Source organism: Diabrotica virgifera, chromosome 4 (genome assembly GCF_917563875.1).
Source record: "Diabrotica virgifera virgifera chromosome 4, PGI_DIABVI_V3a".
NCBI classification, from domain to species: domain Eukaryota; kingdom Metazoa; phylum Arthropoda; class Insecta; order Coleoptera; family Chrysomelidae; genus Diabrotica; species Diabrotica virgifera.
In genome coordinates this window covers 112,565,350-112,587,159 of record NC_065446.1, presented here as the reverse complement: position 1 = coordinate 112,587,159, position 21,810 = coordinate 112,565,350, and the positions used below count along the sequence as shown (strand labels likewise).

General features: G+C 30.9%; 1 protein-coding gene across 1 annotated transcript in view; it reads left to right on the top strand.

Moving 5' to 3' along the window:
* Positions 1–21,810, top strand: part of LOC114334283 (lachesin-like) — a 665,400-nt gene that overhangs the window by 291,382 nt on the left and 352,208 nt on the right. The window contains exon 2 of the mRNA XM_050649290.1: positions 19,529–19,739. Within this exon, the coding sequence (XP_050505247.1) occupies positions 19,529–19,739 (211 nt within the window). The remainder of the gene's footprint in view (positions 1–19,528; positions 19,740–21,810) is intronic.

Sequence of the window (21,810 nt, the reverse complement as noted above, 5' to 3'; positions counted from 1 at the left end):
TGCACGGTTACAGATACATACATACCTATCTTGAAAGATTAGCAATGAACTACATACTGCCAGAACTACATTCTGTCAGTGTGCGCAGGCGCCTGGTTCATGTACAATTTTACCCTCAATCGATTCGCCGCTAAAGAAGAATATCTTCAAAAATGACTACCCATTGTCTTATAGATAAACAAGAAATTCCACAAGACAGAAGAAAGAAAACAACAAAACACCACAATCAATCAAGGTACATGCACAAGAAGGAAATCAAGGTTGACAAAAATATCATTTGTAAAGGGCTTATAATAAAAATCAAAAAGGATAGGAAACAAGTATAGTATGCGGCAAAATAAACAGTACTGAAATGCGTATGCCCCAAATTTGTATGTGTCACGTACCGAAAAGTACCGAGTGGTTTTCGAATGTTGTTATAATGTTTGTGAATGTCGTATTAATGTTAGGTGTTTCAAGATGGTTCTCAGTTTTGCAGAAAAAAAAAATGATCGCGGAGTGCTATTTTCGGCAATAACAGTCGCGAAAACGATCCAAACGTAAAATAAGCAATGGTTTCAGCAGGACGGGGCAACCTGTCTCACGGCCATAGAGTCTCTTCGGATACTGCCCGATCATTTTTGGAGATCGCCACTTATCACATAACGCCACCTGATGCGTAAATATGGGTAATGTTGAAGGGGGCAGACCGATCCACCGTCAGACATTCCGGAATTGCGGACTAGAATAAAAAAATTTTCTCTTGCCAGAGGGCATCTTTAACATCTCGAGCGTATACGAGCAGATTGCACTAAGTCAAAAATCAGTGTTTTGAGAAAATCTAGTTTTAGTAAAATTTTTAAATATAAATCAAAATTACACAAAAAGTATTAATTTTAGTTTTATTCTATTACTTGTATAGAAATAGTAATAGTCCAGTCGGGTTTGACGAATAACAGGCCTAACCTTGCATTAGGAGCTGCCCCAAATTTTATTTTTTTAATCTTTAGGTGGCGTCAATAGTAGTGTAAATTTAAAATCTCGACTGAATTCCGCAATTGCGTTAGCCGCCATCGTTATTTTAAATGAGAACGGTTTTTGCTTAATATCTCCGCCATTTTCAACTTTTCGACAAAATGTATAACAACCAAAATTGTTAAAAATGTAATTTTCTATCATTTCTATTTCTGCAATTTTTTCGTGTCATCGATATTTTCCGAGTTTTAGCGGAAAATAGTGACAGTTATATATAAATAGATTATAATTATTGAATTATCTCGTTTATTGTTAGTTTTACGACAAAAATGTTCCTATAAAAAAATAGAGAGAATTAAATTCTACACAATTTTAGTTTGTTTAATTTTTTTGCTAAAGTTAATATTTAAGGTAGAATGTATGCGATATTTGCGCGAGCGTAAGACCTGATTGATTTTGTAGCAATTGTTTTTGTTCAATATCTACGCCATTTTCAACTTAAATTGTTCCAAATATGATTTCCTACAATTTCTTTTTAACAATTTTTTTTCATGCGGTTGATATTTTCCGAGTTAAGTGGGAAAATATTAAAAAGTGGTGGGGGAGCATAATTACTGAATTGAATCTTTGTTCCGAGCTGCCCCAAATTTTATAATTCAATGCTTTAGGGGAGATCAATAGTAGTGTAAGTTTAAAATCTCGACTGAATTGCGCGGTTGCATTAGCCGCCGTATTGATGTTAAAGGAGAACCGTTGTTGCTTAATATCTCCGCCATTTTCAACTTTTCGACAAAAACGGTAAGAACTAAAATTCTTGGAAACGCAATTTCCTACAATTGCTTTTCCACCATTTTTTTATACGATCAATATTCTCCGAGTTAGGGAGGAAAATAATGGAAGCGGAGGGCAAGCATAATTATTGAGTTGTCTCATTTATTATCAACTTTACGACAAAATTGTACATAAACAAAAATAAAGAGTATTATATTATATACAATTTTTGAAACTTCCAATGAAACACCAACCAAACTAAGTACATAAAAGACATAAATAATAACTTATATGCATTAAGTTCACTTAATTTTATTAACCAGCAGGTTTTATTGGTTGAATGAAGTTTCATGTCAGCTAACATATTTTAATATTTCAACAATTTTTTTTAAATTTTGAACCCCGTTGGGGGGGAATTTTCCCATCCCCCCTCTTAGACCTACCACTGGTTCTCTTAACAAATTGTAGTAAATCGTAAGTGCAACAATTTCAGTCCCTACACTTTTTGTCGAAAAGTTGAAAATAAGGAAGATATTGAACAAAAACAATTGCTTTAAAATCAATCGGGTCTTACGCTCGCGCCTTTACCGCATACATACTACCTTAAATATTGATTTTATCAAAAAAATTAAGGAGATCAAAATTGTACAAAATTTAATTATCTTAATTTTTGTATGGGTTAAAATTTGTTGTAAAAGTAATAATAAACGAGATAATTCAATAAATCAATAATTATGGTTTACCTGTCAGTGTTTTTCCCCATAACTCGGAAAATATGGACCGCACGAAGAAAATTATAATGTACTAAATTATAGAAAATCGCATTTCCAACAATTTCAGTTTGTATATTTCGCACCTTGAAAACCATAGGGCAGTAACTGCAAAAATCATAATATTGAGTTATGAGCATTTTAAGTTTTTGTAAAGTTAATTTTATTTACTGTAATTCCAAAAATTAAGCTTCAAACCTGGTATTTGGCACAATTTTCTTTAATTTTACATATTTTTGTATGAATTAAAAAGTACGTAAAATTTCCCCCAGGAAATAGGTATTTTAGCACATACGGCCATATGGTTTTAAAAAATATATCAATTTTCGCACATGATACAGTAAAAATTCATATAAAATAACAGTTTTTTTATTGATTGTACTTATTTATTACAAATTTTTAGTGTTAACACTTAATCAAAGTCTTGCATATTATAATCTGTCGCTTATATTATAATGTCTGTCGGTTATAATTCGCTTTTCTTTTGGGATAAATCCATATGCAGTACGACGTTGTATATCAATTTGTTATAGTCTTGTCGCTTATTTCCAGTGTTGCAATCAAATCTCTATGCAGCACTCTGTTTTGTTGCATTCAAAGGATGTTTCCTTAGTAGATCTTGCTTTCATTTTACGAGCGTGGGTCACATTTTGCACATATTGCCATATAGATCTGGGGTTTTGTTCCAATTTTAGAACCGTAGAGCATCAACTACTGCAGATAATGCCTGATGGTATAAAAAGAAGAATCGATTTTTGACAAAAGCCATAGAGATGTATCTTTCTGGTGCCGAACTTAAAATATTTTGCAGACGCTGCTATATAGCATTAAAAAATAGATTTTTTTTCCTATTAGACTGCATTCAAAGGTCATTTCATGAAAAAATTGCAGATATTGCCATATGGTTTTCAAGGTGCGATTTTTTGTCGAAAAGTTGAAAATGGCGGAGATATTGAGCAAAAACGGTTCTTGTTTAAAATCAAGATGGCGGCTAACGCAACGGTCAAATTCAGTCGAGATATTAAATTTATACTACTATTGACCCCCTAAAGATTAGAAAATAAAATTTGGGTCAGCTCCTAATGCAAGGTCAAATGGTATCCTGGGCTATAATGTTATTTTAAAGAATGTGATATATTACAACAACAGTTATTGTTTTTGGTTAATTAGTAATTATTTTTTTTATAAATAATGAACTGACTTAGTGCATTCTGCTTGTTCATAATGTTACTATTTTACACAAGTAGACACACAACTAATCCCATTTTAATGTTAATTTTAGTTGTATCAATTTTACCATTATAATGTTTTATCCTATATTCTTAGACAACTAGAATTTCGGCATTAAAAAAATCCTGTTGAAAAATAAAAATAAAAAAGAACAATAGAAATTTTAAGAAATTTCTATTGTTCAAAAAGCAAATAGATAATTAGTCTTCTTTATCTAGACCAGAGCATTTAGGATTATTAAATACTGCACATAGAAAGTTAAAACTTTTTGAATTGTGCTCAAGATACTGTTAGAAAAAAATCTACAATAGAAAATTAATGAAAATGCATACTTGCATTTTAAAAAAGCAAAGAATGCATCCAAAGTTGCATAAATATATCCAAATAAGTGTATTGAGGGCCAGATACCACTCGATTGTTTTTTGGTCGCTGACGCCATCAGAACCGACCACCGGAGCACATGGTGCCCAGGTTCACTACTAAGGCACATGATCTGGAGTTTCGTGGGTTCTCGGCAAATTGATGGAAACAGATTACTTGAGGGTTTTTGGGACCGCTGAATAAGAATACGACATCAGAGCCGACCCCCGAAGCACAGACACCCTCCAAACTCTATAAGGTAACATGCCTTAGCAGTGACCTTGAGCACCAGGTGGTCCGGCTTCATTTCTGATGGCGTATTCGTACTAAGTGACACCAAAAACAGCCTAGTAATCTATTTGCATGCATTAAGTGCCGAAATCCCTCGAAACTTCGAAGATGACGTGACCGTAGACACCAAGTGTCTGTTCTGAAGGTGTATTCGTCTTCAGCACATCCAAAGACTCCCTGAGTAATCTGTTTGGATCAATTTAATGCCGAAAACCCTCTAACCTCCAGAAGATAATGTGCCTTAGTAGTGAAACTGTGTCCTAGGTACACCGAGGGTCGGTGCTGATGGCGAATTCGTATTCAGCGCCCCCAAAATCGCCCGAGTGATAAAATCTGGCCCTGAATTATCTTGACATGTCTATGCACTTTTGGATACATTTTATGCAGTTTAAAATACAATTATACATTTCCACCCATTTTATATTGTAGACTTTTTCCCGACATCATCCTGAACACAATGCAAAAAGTTGCAAGTCTCTAGATGCTGTATTTAAAATCTATTTACTCCGGTGGTTTTAGTGCTAAATGATCTAATATGAATCCATCAGGTTCCCGCAGAACATTGATAATTTTTTCATCAAACGGCAAATCTTTGTACCATTAAGAGGACTTAATGCATTCTGCTAGTAAATGAAACAGTCAAACTGACTTAGTATTAAATTTTTATCTGTTATTATAATAAGTACGACTTAGTATGTTTTTGCAGTATACAGAGCATACCTTTTTATATACGACTGCAACAATAGTTGAATAACTAAAAAAATTGACTTACCCTCGATATGTTTTATCGTATACTACTAAACATATTAAATATCATAAACATTTCAATTTTTACTTCAGTACTGTTTATTTTGCCGCATACTGTACAACATAATAACAAATAAAAACAACCAATACACTCAGATCTATCATATCCAAAACCAAACCTAATAATACACAAGACAAGTCAAAGTAATAGGTTTATAAGAATACAATAGGAATAAAATCTATAAAAATACAAATTAAACATGCTACAAGAACACAGTTTCATAATCTCTTTTAAATAAACAAACTCGCAAATACACTCAAAATTTATACCAACTATTCACAAAATATCTACGTACTTTTGATTGAATATGAGACAGGTTATATGTTTACTGCATTGTGCCAGCGAAAAGTTCTCCAATTGCTAGCGAAGAGTCGTAAAACTTCTATTTGTTTACTTTCCGAGTTTATTGTTTTCCGTATCGGCCGACGAGATCTAATCAACCTTAAACTCTAGATCGTAAAATTTGAAAGTGTCACTTCATCTTAATTTGAAAACTTTACTGTATCCAAAAACAAATTTTACGAGTGAAGGTTGAAAGAGCTCTGCCACCAATTAACGTGCAGTGACTGTATGAAACAATCAAATTTGTATACAAGGGAAACCTTTAACATAAAAAATTAAATTAAAAAAAATGGCACCCGACAGAAGTTAAATCTCTGATGGCTCCAAACTATGTGCTCCGTAAGCACAACTTATTAGTACTGATTGAAAGTAGTATGCTCATGAAAGTTATAAAAAAATTTTTATAATTAAATTAATGAATAGGTTACACCCTATCTGATGTTACGCCCATGGCCTAAGTGTCCTGGTTATTTCGCTGTCGGAATGACAAACGTATTAGTTCATGGAATAATAACGGGCCTAGGTGGTCGGTATTATAAGCGATACCATTTTTTATTGCAGCTTTGCCGAAACAACGGTGTTTTGGAAGTGGACCTAAAGTCTCATATTTTATCTAGGCCTTATTATTTCAATCTGTTGGCTACAAGAGGCACCTATATAGCTGTTAAAGACCTTTTAGCCAAGCCGCACACCAAAGAAACATGAAACGAAAAACATGAAACATGAAACGAAAAACATGTTTCATGAAAAGAAAACACTGCTAAACAAATTTCAAAGTCCGCCTACCAATGAAACGAGTGTGATTCATGCTCATGACACATTTTTATTTTCGGAGAGTTTCATATATGGCCGGACATATATTTGTTTAGCAGTGGTTTATTTCCATGAAACGTAATTTACGTTTCATGTTTCTTTGATGTGCGGCCTGCCTTAGCCAAGCCGCACACCAAAGAAACATGAAACGAAAAACATGAATCATGAAACGAAAAACATGTTTCATGAAAAGAAAACACTGCTAAATAAATCTCAAAGTCCGCCTATCAATGAAACGAGTGTGATTCATGCTCATGACACATTTTTATTTTCGGAGAGTCTCATAAATGGCCGGATATATATTTGTTTAGCAGTGGTTTATTTCCATGAAACGTAATTTGCGTTTCATGTTTCTTTGGTGTGCGGCTGGGCTTACAGTTTACTAAAATCCCGTTAGGTACTCTATTCAAACGGGGATCTGTATTAAAATATTTTATGGCTATTTTCCGTTTACATTATATTTCAAAGGAAACCTTTTGACTGAATACCTTACTGCCATCTTAGTGCAATCACTGAAGGTGGACATGATCTATTACCTCTGATTTCTTTGAATGTCTCGATACACTTCTAAGGCAGGCCGCACATCAAAGAAACATGAAACGTAAATTACGTTTCATGGAAATAAACCACTGCTAAACAAATATATGTCCGGCCAATTATGAAACTCTCCGAAAATAAAAATGTGTCATGAGCATGAATCACACTCGTTTCATTGGTAGGCGGACTTTGAGATTTGTTTAGCAGTGTTTTGTTTTCATGAAACATGTTTTTCGTTTCATGTTTCATGTTTTTCGTTTCATGTTTCATGTTTTTCGTTTCATGTTTCTTTGGTGTGCGGCTTGCCTAATATATAGATATCTTTAAGTATTTTGATCTAACACCCGATTAGATCAATATTTAATATACCTCATAAATTAACCTCAGTGCTTGATACTAGTTAAGTACCTATAGTAAAGTCAAATTTAGATTCAGTGCAATTTAAGAGGCAGCAATCATATAGAATTATTATAATTCTTTTTTGTTATTAACACTACCTACAACTATCTTCATAAGTAGAACAATCTACGGGCTATCTTCGACAAACTTTTCTTGATCTGTGGTTAAGGTAACCATCGATATACCTGTTCCACTAAAGGACAGCTATTTCCTCAATAGAACTTTTCAATCGTTAATTAAGAACTTTTCATTATCAAATATTAATTACAAACATTCAACATTCAACATTCAGAAGGACAGTGTAAAACCAAGTGCGAGTTGGTTCTTGGTGATTGTACTACAAAATTTTGTAACCTATTTGTATTCTTTGAATTTAAATTAAATTACTTTTGATTTGTGTATGTCATATCCATTATTAAATTTACAATACCCGTTATCTCGAGATAAGCCCTAAATATTTGTTTTTTTTGCTAATGTTTTTTTTTTTTCAAGTAATTACCAGTCTCTCTTTACTGATCATTTATTTGTGCATGATTTTACCATATGATAGACGTAAAGGTATTTCTTTTATCATTTTGTTTATTTCCACTTGTATACAACCACAGATTAATTTTGGTACCTACAATTTTTTATGTGTGTATGTATTCAACCTATAGGTTGAAGATAACAATTAATTTCTTGTTTTTGGGATTCATCCTTCTGGTGAATCATTTGTTCAATATATTGTTTTTTGTTTATTCACGATTTTTTTTTATTTACCTCTAATAAGTTTCCTGATAAGATATTAGTTGTAAATATTTGCTATTAATAACACAAGCTATACGTGCTATATAATGCATATAAGATTTGCTACACCTATATTATATACGGGTTGCGTGCGTCCTATAATATTTATATAAAATACATGCACATAATATTATATATGTACATACAGAATTTATTTCGGCGAAGCGATGATAGTCGCGAATTCAATGTTTTTTCCCATCCCCAAAATTGCACAACGTCGCTAAAGAAGTTTTCACTATAACAAAAATGATACACTAAGCATCGTAGTTAACGCACCACCTTAAAACTGGGACATTTTTGATGTCTCGTATTTCCTAAACCTGTTGTCCGATTTGAGTGATTTTTTAATATGTTATAGCTTTATATAATAAAAATATAATAAAAACACCGGTTTTTTAAAAGTCCTTTAATGAAATAAAATATTTTAGTAGTTCCAAAATGACACAAAATCTAGGCATCGGATAAAAAAGTTTATTTGAAGAAAGTGTATTTTTTTGTTCTTCTTAATGGCGGTACAGGCTCGTTTTCTTAATATTGTATTTAATTACAGAGTAATTTCCACATATTAATATATTTTTCAAATTGGGCTCTGTACCGCCATTCTTTATTATATTACGAATATGTGTGCCAAATATCTCGAAAAAAAATATTCAAAATTACAGCCGCAATCTTGGAACGCGTTTTCGCTACCTGTTGATCGCTACTGTTTCACCTTAACGGTTGTGTCTATAATTTTTAAATAGAAGTCAACTTAATATCATTTTTCACTTTTCTCTTTCTTGGTATTACTGTGCCTCCGATTTTCGGATTCTCGATTTCTAACTTTGATGATAGCTGTTTTGCGTCTGTTAAATAGCCCTGGAATTTTAAATAACTTCTGAGAGACCTAAAATGGATTTCCGTTTTTTCTAATAAACTTACAGCTTGATACACTCCCATATCAATACTCTGCAGTGATTTGCTGACTACGTTGATGTGAAGTAAAATGTCATGTTATATTACCACAGAGCAAAGAAAAGTAAAATCACGAATTTGATTTGCCAAACAGCATGAGCAACCATTTTATCGTTGTTTTTATTGATAGCCATTTCTACAAAAGCATTGTAGATTTCTTCAATTTGGTATCTTATGGAAGTAATGGTATCAATTCTACTTTCCTATCTAGTTTCGGAGAAAGGTTTCAATTTTAGGCTAGAAATACGATTTTTCAGTACAGTCCAACGATAAAGAGATACTGAGAAAAAGTTGTAAATTTTTGTTACTACGGAAAAGAAAGAAACTGCAAAATGTGAGGCTTTAGCAGCCGTTCACGACTAAATTGAGTGAATGGCTAGGCTAGAACATGGGACAAAAATGCTCTAGGATTTATTTTCAAACTTTTGTTTTAAACTCCCAAGTTCTTCCCTTTCATGTTTGCCCCATTATCATACCCTTGTCCTTGTATATCTTCCAAAGATATTCCCAGTTTATTCAGCATTTGCAAAATAACTTCTGTAAGTCCCAAGCCAGTGGTTACCAGTACAGGCACAAATCTAAGAAAAAGTTCTGCAATTTTTACCTTTTGTGAAGAACAGGTACCTAAATCAACAAATAGTCATCTGTTCCACTCCAGAAATATCAGAATATACAATCTAAAATTATAGCCTAATAAAGTAAAAAAAAGTCAATATGTAAATTCGTACAAGTTAAAACAAATTTTATATCAAAGTTTAGGTGGCTACAAAAGATATTTTCAAGAAAGTATCCAAATCATATAAGGGGATCATTGGTTAAATAATTAAAAAGGGGTCATTTTTGCAAAAAAATTACTTTTATAACTGCTGAGGTCATTCAATTACCAACGAAGGTCTATAGGATTTTTTTCTGCAAAGTTAAAGAGTAAATATTTCTAATAAGACTTACTAAATTAAATTTGACCCCCTATTTATTTAAATAATTATATAAAAAACTTTAAAAACAAATTTGCAAAAAATTATTTTTAGCGTCTTAAATAAGCACTATAAAATATCTTATTTTACAGAATAAGTTGCGCTATGTTACCAGTATCAAGCAAAAAAAAATTGATCGAAAAATATTTAATAGTTTTTGAGATATTGAATTTGTTTATTAAATGTTACTATATTTTCAATTGCAAAAACGCGGTTGTTGCCAAAGAAATATTCACCTGCTTAAGATCTCAATATTTTTATTTTTATGTATGTTTTCGATAAATGTATTGATAAATTCAAATTTCAGTTAAACTCCCCCCTAAAATGGCATTTGAAAATTATTCAAATTTGTTTATAATTTGTTTTTTTTTAATAACGTCGCGGGGATTAAGTATTTTGAAATGCCGTTTCGATCATTGGGTTCCTGGGATTTTTTTACTAATTAACAAAATTTTTTTGTCGTTTTTTCTTCTTCTTTTTCTTCTTGGAGTTATATTACTACGGGCCGTTTTAGGGTTAATTTTATTAAGAATGTCGAATCTCTGAGTTGTAGATTCTAGACCTAAAAATATTAAGATTTAACTAAAATCTTTTAAATAAAATGTGGCTACTTACTGAGTTACAGGGTGTTTTATTTAAAAATTTAAAAATTATTGTTACCAAGTACTTTAAAACTATTTGACGTATGCTTATCATACTTGGCAGCAAATGTGGTTATTATACACCCTATTAAATTGTGATTAATAGACGTTTCTAGCTAGTGCCAGAGACGTACGACAGGGGATAGTGAATGATTGACCCTTCCCAAATTCTACGCCACTGAGTGAATTACTATTGTAGCGAAATTTTTCGATTCTCCCATACTTTGTATGTAAATAACTTTATTGGTATTGATAAAGTCATCAGTTTGAGAGATATTGGAAGTTTAAAATGAATGAATGAATGAATGAATCAAAATAACTATGCCGTTTCATTTTTAACGTCCAATATCTCGAAAACTAATGACTTAATCATTACCAGTAAAGAGTATATTATTTACATAGAAAGTATTGGAGAATCGAAAAATTTCGCTAAAATAGTAATTCCCTCAGTGGCGTAGAATTTGGGAAGGGTCAACCATTAACTGGCCCCTGTCGTACGCCTCTGGTGGTAGCTAGAAACTTTTATTTATCACAATTTAGTAGACTCTATAGTAGCCACACTTTCTGTAAAGTATGATAAGGATACGTCAAATAGTTTGAAAGTACTTGGTGAAAATAATTTTTAAATTTTTAAATAAAACACCCAGTAACTCAGTAAGTAATTTCATTTTATTTAAGTGATTTTAGACCAATCTTGATATTTTTAGGTCTAGAATCTACAACTTAGAGATTCGACATTCTTAATGAAACTTAACCCAAAAAGGGCCCGTAGTAATACAATGCCAAGAAAAAAAAAGGAGAGGAAAAAAAGACAAAAAATTTTGCTAATTAGTGAAAAATTCCCAGGAACCCAATTATCGAAACGGCATTTTAAAATATTTAATCACCGCGACGTTATTAAAACAACAAATTATAAACAAATTTGAATTATATTCAAATGCAATTTTAGGGGGCAGTTTAATTGAAATTTAAATTTATCAAGACATTTATCGAAAATATACATAAAAATAAAAATAATAAGATTTAATACAGGTGAATATTTCCTTGGCAACAACCGCGTTTTTCCGATTGAAAATAGTAACATTTAATAAACAAATTCAATATCTCAAAAAATATCAAATATTTTTCGACCAATTTTTTTTGCTTAATACTGATAACATAGCACAACTTATCCTGTAAAATAAGATATCTTATAGTGCTTATTTAAAACGCTAAAAATAATTTTTTGCAAATTTGTTTTTAAAGATTTATATATAATTATTTAAATAAATAGGGGGTCAAATTTAATTTAGTTAGACTTATGTGAAAGATTTACCCTTCAACTTTACAGAAAACAATCCTATAGACCTTCATTAGTAATTGAATGGCCTCAGCAGTTAAAAAAGCAATTTTTTTTTGCAAAAATGACCCCTTTTTAATTATTTAAACAATGATCCCCTTGTATGATTTGGATACTTTTTTGAAAATATCTTTTGTACCCACCTAAACTTTGATATAAAATTTGTTTCAACCTGTACGAATTTACATTTTGATTTACATGTAGTGTAATTTTATTTTACTAGACTATTATGCTATAAAACTTTGCTGATTTTAAAAAGTTTAAAATTTTATTTTTGGTTTGGTCATATAGGATCTGAATAATTTTGTTTTGAATACATTTTCCCAAGTAGTGATGCTGATTGTTACTACCATTCGTTGTTCTCTTAATGTGCTCCTCTAAAACAGAATCAAATTTTCCAAAAAGCTCAACAAGCTTTAAAAACTTACCATTGTTGTGATGAAAAAGTTTATCAGAATCGCTTCTCAATGGAAGACAATGTTGTGCTAGGAACTGTATGATTGATATAAGTCGTTCTACTTTTTGTGTTTCTTCGTCTATGGTTTTGTCCGATTCTTGTCTAATTGCTAGTTCGCTTCTTGCACTGTCGCTGTGACTGTCGATGAGCTGGAGACTTAGCGCGGCTGGACAAAGTCAGCCATATGTTTCCAATTATTATATTCATTTTCACTAAATTTAATTTTGACATTGGAAAATATTTTACAGAAAAATCAATACACAGAAGTATTTGTCTTAGAATAAATTAACCACTTTCTCTAAAGAGTTTCACCATTGCAGATTTTGTAACTGTAGTAGTTAGTTGTAAATATACGGGCATCTATCTAGAAATCTGAATTATCTTTCGGGCACAACTGAGCCTCTGCAACGAATAATTTTGGCGGGGGTCTCTTGTTATCAAAGTTGTTCTAACAAAATCATTCATTTTATTGGACCACTTTGCTGGATCATAATAAATAATAACATTGTTACCTTTGACAGTAGACAGTAGTAGTGTCATCAGTAGCTGACATAGATGCTGATGATTGTCCTAGATGACTGTCGTTGGAGTGAGAGGGGGCGGCAGCAGATGTGGATGCTGATGATAGTCCTAGGTGACTGTCGTTGGTTTCGCCGCTTTTGTTCATAAATTTGTTTTTTTATAATATTAAAAACATAATTTATTATTTCTTCAATTTCAAAAATTGGCCGTCCTCTAAAACTTGCCGCCCCTAAATTAGCCGCCTTGGGCGGCCGCCCAGTTCGCCCACCCCTGGGGCCGGGTCTGTGAAGTACTCGTATGGAAAATGTAAATCCATTAAATCTAACTCGAAAATTTCGTATTATATAAAATGTTCTAACTCGAAAATTATAAAATTATTAGAAAAAAATATGCTCATCAACACCGAGAAGACTAAGTGCAAGTGGAAATTGACTCCAAGACTGTGAAATGTGAATCACCTCAATTATCTTAGAGCGGAAATAACAAGCTATGGGAATCTCTCAAAAGAGGTCAGAGAACAAACAACAATGAAGCAGCTAGAATCTCGAAATGCCTGAAAGAAATCGTATGGAAAAACAAATATCTAAATACTGAAAATAAAGTTAAAATATACAAAACAACAATAAGATCTATTATAACATATACGGCAGAAACAAGACCAGACACACATCAAACGTTACAAATGATGAGAACAGTTTAAGTGAAAACATTAAGAAGTGAACAAGACAAAACTCTACGTGACAGAATAAGAAGTGAAGACATCAGACAAAACTGTGGAATACAGGCCATAGGAAAGTTGCTCAGATAGAGATGAAGATATTGGAACAAATATATAAAGAGAGTGGAGGACAGCAGACTCGTTACAAGCGCAAAAACGAATAACCCAGTATAGACCAGGGCGCATCTGTAAAAATATTAGTACATTTGGACGTTGAGAGGTGACTCAAATGTTTTTGCAGAAATTGATTAAAAATAACTCAAATAATAATATTTGAGTTATCCTCCCTCTCAAAAAGGTCCGGAACATTGTTTAAATTATCAAAATGTCAAAAAATTACGGAAAAAATTGATTTTTTTCTTGGTTTTTTGATTATAACATTAAAAGTATTCGTTTCAGAGAAAAGTCGTACTGACATAAAAGTTGCGTAATTAAATTTCCTACAATATAGAATTGGTTAAAAATTTAAAAAATAGTCATCCTTGTTGCAAAATAGCAATAATTGTGAAAAAAACATACAAAAACAAGTATTCGCATTTTACGTTTTTCAACCATTTATGCTACACTTAGGACCTTTATATTTCACTCTGAAAAACTTTATGATACAGTAAAAGAAAATTGTAAATTTCATTAAGATCGGTTCAATAGATTTTGCAAAATAAATTTTGAAATCCAGTTTTCGTAAAAAAAATTCATTTTTTCAAAATGTTACAGGACTGGAAATAAAGCAGATAGCAAGTTGAACATTTTTTTGCGTATAGAAGTGTACTGTACCTTTCATTTGCAATTTTGCAAAATTAAAATCAATTAACACCACGGCGTCAGGAATTTTTTAAATAAACATTAATTATTGGTGCTACGCGCAGGACAGGGGATAGTTTGCTCTGATTGGGCATTCCAATGACCTTTGATAATGATTGATACATTTTAATTTTTATTACATTTCGATATAAATAAATAAATTTGTTTATTGCAAAATAAAAACACATACTCTATCCTTTGAAATAACACTTTTATTAGCAAAAACTTTCTTTGTTCATATATTTTAACTTAAATAATAAAAGTTTATTATTTTTAAACATATGCAATTGTTTAAACAATATTTCACAAACAATAATAAAATTAGTTTGATTTTTGTGGAATTAAAATATTAAAATACAACAAAATATAGAGTAAGAAAATAATATATTAGATAAGGATTGGAAGAAATTCTGGTGGAAATCAACTTGTGTGAATCGAACACCGCTGTCCTGCGAGTAGAACAAAAAATTATTGTTTATTTCAAAATTTTTCTGACGCCTTGGTAATTAATCGATTTTAATTTTGAAAATTGCAAATGAAAGGTACAGTACACTTCTATAAGCAAAATAAATTTCAACTTGCTATCTGCTTTATTTTCAGTGCTGTAACATTTTGAAAAAATGAATTTTTTTTGAGAAAGCTGGATTGCAAAATTTATTTTGCAAAATCTATTAAACCGATCTTAATGAAATTTACAGTATTGTTTTCCTGTATCATAAAATTTTTCCGGGTGAAATATGAAGTTCCTATGTGTAGCATAAATGGTTGAAAAACGTAAAATGCGAATACTTGTTTTTGTATGTTTTTTTTTCGCAATTATTGCTATTTTGCAACTAGGGTGACTATTTTTTTAATTTTTAACCAATTCTATATTGTAAGAAATTTAATCACGCAACTTTTATGTCAGTACAACTTTTCTCGGAAATGAATACTTTTAAAGTTATAATCAAAAAACGAAGAAAAAAATTGAATTTCTCCTTCAATTTTTGACATTTTGATTATTTAAACAATGTTCCGGACCTTTTTGAGAGGGAAGATAACTCAAATATTATTATTTGATTTATTTTCAAGCAATTTCTGCAAAAAAATTTGAGTCAACTCTCAACGTCCATCTCAAAACAGATGCGACCTGGACTAGTAGGTAAAATAGCACAGAGTATACAACCAAAACGATGGCGAGAGTGCTGGACCTCATCGTCCGAGGAAGACTTGATGGTAATGAACGGGCAGTAGAATACTAGAATGATGGGTCATGCTAGAAAGAAGAAGAAGAAGAAGAAGGAGAAGAAAATGTTTAATAAAGGACAGCATATGCCGTTGCACATCCCATTCTTGATGTGTTTCATATAGGATGTCTCCATAATGTGTCAAAAGCTTTTCTTATGTCAAAAAACACGACGATAAATTTTTAGTTGTGCAGAAAAGATCCATATGTAGCAGACTTTTGTCTTCCTAGATAGCCCGATGAGGGAACACAAAATTTTACGAAAACCTCCAAAAAAATAAAGGAAGGATGAAAATTTGGGAATAGGTAGTTGAAATTATCTATATAAGAGAATGTTTACAATTCTACATCCCCTCCATTTTACAAAAATTGGAAAATACGGGGTGAAAAATATTTTCTCGGGAGTGAAAAAATATACGTTCAAAATAAGTCCGAAATTGTATAAAATGACTAATTCTAAATAACTTTTTTTCTATAGAGTTTTTTCACTAAGTTAATACTTTTCGAGTTATTTGTGAGCGAATTTCATTTTTAACAAAAAAAAATGTTTTTGGACAGTTTTTCGCAGATAACTCAAAAAGTAAGTATTTTAGCGAAATTCTTGGCAAAAATATAGCTTATAAAAAACTGAAAACAATGGTGTATGAATGAGGTCTGCAGACCTAGGAGAAGCAGAGTTGTAGCTGATGAAAAGTAGATTCTTCTTCGTCAAATTCCAAATCGAATATTTCAATTGGAAATAACCCAAAAACGGAGCTCTTTTCGGGGAAAATTCATTACAGTTTTTTAAAGTGTTTAAAAAAGGTTTATTTTTGTTTTTTTTTTAAACTTTTAACATTAAAAGTAAATGAGTTACGCTCAAAATATTGCCGGTCTTTTTTATTTTTTGCTAAAAAAAATCGCGAAAATCACACCCCTAATTAGCTTCCCAAAAGTGTGCTCAATTGGTTCAAAGTGCTCATTTTTGAAAAAAATTGGGGGGTTTAAAATAAAATACTTCTTTTAATTTCGAAAAAAAAATGAAATTATTTATGGAATTAACTTAAAAATTATTACTTATACCAAAAATATCAAAGAGTAATAAAAATGTTCGTTTTGCTTTTCTGAATATTTTTGATTTTTTGTTTTCTTGTTAGACAAAAATTGGTTATGCTATGGCTGTTAAAAATTTGCCTAAACTCGTGATTAGTTACTCGTTCAAGCCATTTTAACTACAGCCTTTTCAAAAATAAGCACTTTGAACCGATGAAACTTACAGACTACAGATCATGTAAATAATACATAAGAAAAGTAACTTGTCAAATGGTAATGATAAAATTTATTTGTGATGCTAATTAGGGGGTGATTTTCGCGATATTTTTTTTTACCAAAAAATAAAAGGTACCAACAATATTTTGAGCGTAACTACTTACTTTTTATGTTAGAAGTTTTTTTTTAAACAAAAATAAACCTTTTTTAAACACTTTGAAAAAGTTGAAATGAATTTACCCCGAAAAGTGCTCCGTTTTTTTGTTATTTCACATTGAAATATTCGATTTCGAATTTGACGAAAAAGAACCTACTTTTCATTAGGTTCACCTCTGCTTCTATTAGGTCTACACACCTTATGTATAAACCATTTTTTTAAATTTTTTATAAGCTATATTTTTGCTAACAATATTTTTTTCAATAAAATACTTACTTATTGAGTTATCTCCGAAAAACCGTCCAAAATCATGTTTTTTGTTGTTAAAAATGAATATATATTCACTCGCAAATAACTCAGAAAGTATTGACTTGGTGAAAATACGCTATAGAACAAAAGTTTTTTAGAATTAGTGATATTACCCAATTCCGGTCTTATTTGAAATGTATATTTTTCACCTTCGAGAGGGGGTATTCCCCTCCATTTTTGTAAAATGGAGGCGATGTAGAATTTTAAACTTTTTCTTATATAATAATAGACAATTTCAACTAAGTATTCCCAAATTTTCATCCTTCCTTTATTTTTTTTGGGGTCAGATTGTACTTTGATCGGGCTAAGATTGTCTGTTGTGGATCTACCCATACAAAATCCACTTTTGTGTATATTGTTTAGGAAGCTATCTATTGTATATGAAACTGTCTATTAATTTTTGTGTATATTGTATAAGAAACTATCGTAAACATTTTTATTTGATTAAGAAATTTTGGAATACATATTTTGTATACAGAGAGAGTCTGTAAAGTGGAATAAATTCAATATCTCAAATACTAATTGTTTTTTTGGAAAATGCTCAGACCCGTCGATTAGTATTTCAAATTGTCCTTTTTGAAATTCAATAAAAATATATACAGGGTGTCCCAATTTAGAGATATGACGTCATCGTCGATTTTCTTAAATGGCAACACTGTCATTTTGATAGCTAATTTGATAGGGTTTGTAAAGTTATACATAACTGCAAAATATCAAATTTTTATTCTCTACCATTTACAAGATAATAGAAAATAACAAAGTTATATCTGTAATTTGGAATATATTCAATAATTAAAATACTATCTGTTTTTTTGAAAAATGCTCAGACCCGTCGATTAGTATATCAAATTGTCATTTTTGACATATAATAATAATGTATACAGGGTGTCCCAATTTAGAGATATGACGTCATCGTTGATTTTCTTAAATGGCAACACTATCATTTTGATAGCTATTTTGATAGCGTGTGTAAAGTTATACACATCTGAAAAATTTCAAAATTTTATTCCCCACCATTTACAAGATAATAAAAAATAACAAAGTTATGAAGAACAAGAAGTAATCAAATAATAATTGAATTTATTTATTTCAATTAAGCAAATGCTCATAACGTTGCCCATTGACAATTTGACAATAATTGAGGGCAACATTATGAGTTTTTGCTTAATTTATTGAAATAATTAAATTCAATTATTAGTTGATTACTTCTTTTTCATAACTTTGTTATTTTTTATTATCATCTAAATGGTAGAGAATACAAATTTGAAATTTTGCAGTTGTGTATAACTTTACACACCCTATCAAAATAGCTATCAAAATGAGAGTGTTGCCATTTAAGAAAATCAACGATGACGTCATATCTCTAAATTGGGACACCCTGTATACATTATTATTATATGTCAAAAAGGACAATTTGATATACTAATCGACGGGTCTGAGCATTTTTCAAAAAAACAGTTAGTATTTTAATTATTGAATATATTCCAAATTACAGATATAACTTTGTTATTTTCTATTATCTTGTAAATGGTAGAGAATAAAAATTTGATATTTTGCAGTTATGTATAACTTTACAAACCCTATCAAATTAGCTATCAAAATGACAGTGTTGCCATTTAAGAAAATCGACGATGACGTCATATCTCTAAATTGGGACACCCTGTATACATTATTATTGAATGTCAAAAAGGACAATTTGAAATACTAATCGACGGGTCTGAGCATTTTCCAAAAAAACAATTAGTATTTGAGATATTGAATTTATTCCACTTTACAGACTCTCTCTGTATACTAAATTTACAATCAAGATGCAGTATAAGTATAAATAAACAAACTAAGACACGTTAAATGTTACTAGGAGCTCTCCCGAATCATAATTTACATTTACAATGTGTAAACTTTGGAAATCATGATTTAGGATTTAAAATGTGTTTGGTTTGTTTATTTCTACTGCATCTTGATTGTAAATTTAGTATGTATTAAACGTATTTTTGAATCTAATACATATAAACTACACCGAAGTTCATTACCGCATGCCAAACACATATCACCCATTGCCAGCCTCTTATCACTCGCTTAATCTATTAGGCAAACAGAAATGTTATTGCAGATGTCTCCGCAGGTGTCGTGGGTGAGGCACCGAGACGTCCACCTCCTCACCGTCGGCAGATACACGTACACCAGCGACCAGAGGTTTCGGGCCATCCATCAACCACACTCTGAGGATTGGACTCTCCAAATCAAATATCCCCAGCACAGGGATTCGGGGGTTTACGAATGCCAAGTGTCGTCGACGCCGCATCTCTCACATTTCATTCATCTTACTGTCATAGGTAAGTTAATACTATTTAAGATACATAATAATATTATATTATAATTTCAGAAAATACCAGGAAATACTCTGGGTTAATTAGCAAAATACAAGGAAAATTTATTTACCAGCAATTTTATTGCTGGAATCGAATCTTATGATTGTATATTATATTAATAATATAGGTATGCAAAGTCCGCAGATAGTGTGCTACTTTTTTTATAAACAAAATGGAGCCCGAAAATCGTGTTTTTTTTCAATTTTTGCTCTATAACTCCAAAGATTTTAACTTTACACCAAAAATACGCACATAAAAATCCACTGTAATTAAATTCTGGATAGAGACGTGTTTTTGCCGACTTACTTCGACGAAAATGTTCCCCGGAAAATGCTGGTATTTCCAACAAAATCTTTAATTTTCAACTAAAATTTTGAATAAGTAATTGTTTATCAGTAATTTAATAACTTGGTAATATAAAAGCTCTTTTTGTATAGATAGTAATTGTAGAAGCTCATGGAAATTTAATGAACAGTTTAGCAACAATTGAATTGCTAATTAAAAATTTACGGTCGCTATAATAACCACAATAATTATGATAGATAATAACAACTATGATTTTTGTATAAAAAGACACTGTACCTATCTAATATACTTTACAGAATTGAAATTGAACTATTTAGGCGGCCTCAGGAATATTTTTAAATTATAAACAATTTTTTGCATTATAAGCAATTAGAATATCTCGGGAAATGTTCAATTAAATTAAATCATGCAAACGGTATTGAAAAAAAAAAGAGGCAGGACGCTTCTTTTAAAAGAAAAAACGTTTAATTGTGATGAGTGGTTCCTGAGATACAACCGGTCAAAATTGACCGGCATTTACGGCAAAGATATAAACAATAGGATCATAATTTTTAAATCGTGACCCTCTTAGTTTTGTTCTCTTTCTCCACACCAATTTTCATATCTTTAAAATGCTCATAACATATATTATTATAATAAAAACTATCGATATTACGCATTTAATAATGCGATAGTTATGGCTCTACTCGAGTTACTTGGAAACAAAAAAAATGAAGAAAATTTCTCCATGGGAAGCCGAGAAAATGCATTTTTTTAACGTATACCGATTTTGAACTTTGAGATTACATTTTCTCCAACCTAATTTTTGATTGGAATTTTGCTACTTTTGGAAATTTTCACTAGTAACATCGATAGTTGTTATTATAATATTATATGTTATGAGCATTTTAAAAATATGAAAATCGGTGCGGAGAAAGAGGATAAAAATAAAAAGGTGATGGTTCAAAAACTATGATCCTATTGTTTATATCTTTGCCGTAAATGCCAGTCAACTTTGACCGATTGTATCTCAGGAACCACTCATGACAATTAAACGTTTTTTCTTTTAAAAGAAGTGTCCTACCATTTTTTTCCAATTCCGTTTATGATTTAATTTACTTTAATATTTTCCGACATATTCTATTTGTTTATAAGCCAAACAATTGTTTATAATTTTAAAATATTCCTGAGGCCGCTTAAATAGTTCAATTTCAATTCTGTAAAGTATATTAGATAGGTACAGTGTATGAACAATCATAGTTGTTCTTATGTATCATAATTATTGTGGGTATTATAGCGACCGTAAAATTTTAATTAACAATTCAATTGTTGCTAAACTGTTCACTCAAGTTCCATAGTCTTCTGGAATTATAATCTATACGAAAAGAGCTTTTATATTACCAAGTTATTTAATTATTGATAAACAATTACTTATCTAAAATTTTTGTTGAAAATTAAAGATTTTGTTGGAAAAACCCGCATTTTCCGGGGAAAATTTTCGTCGAGGTAAATCGGGAAAAACACGTCTCTATGCAGAATTTAATTACGGTGAATTTTTATTAGAGTGTTTTTGGTGTAATGTTAAAATCTTTTTATTAGTAGAGCAAAAATTTAAAAAAACACGATTTTCGGGCGCCATTCTGTTTATAAAAAAAGTAGCACACTATCTGCGGACTATGCATACCTATATTATTAATATATAGGATCTTATAATTCGATTCCAGCAATAAAATTGCTGGTAAATAACTTT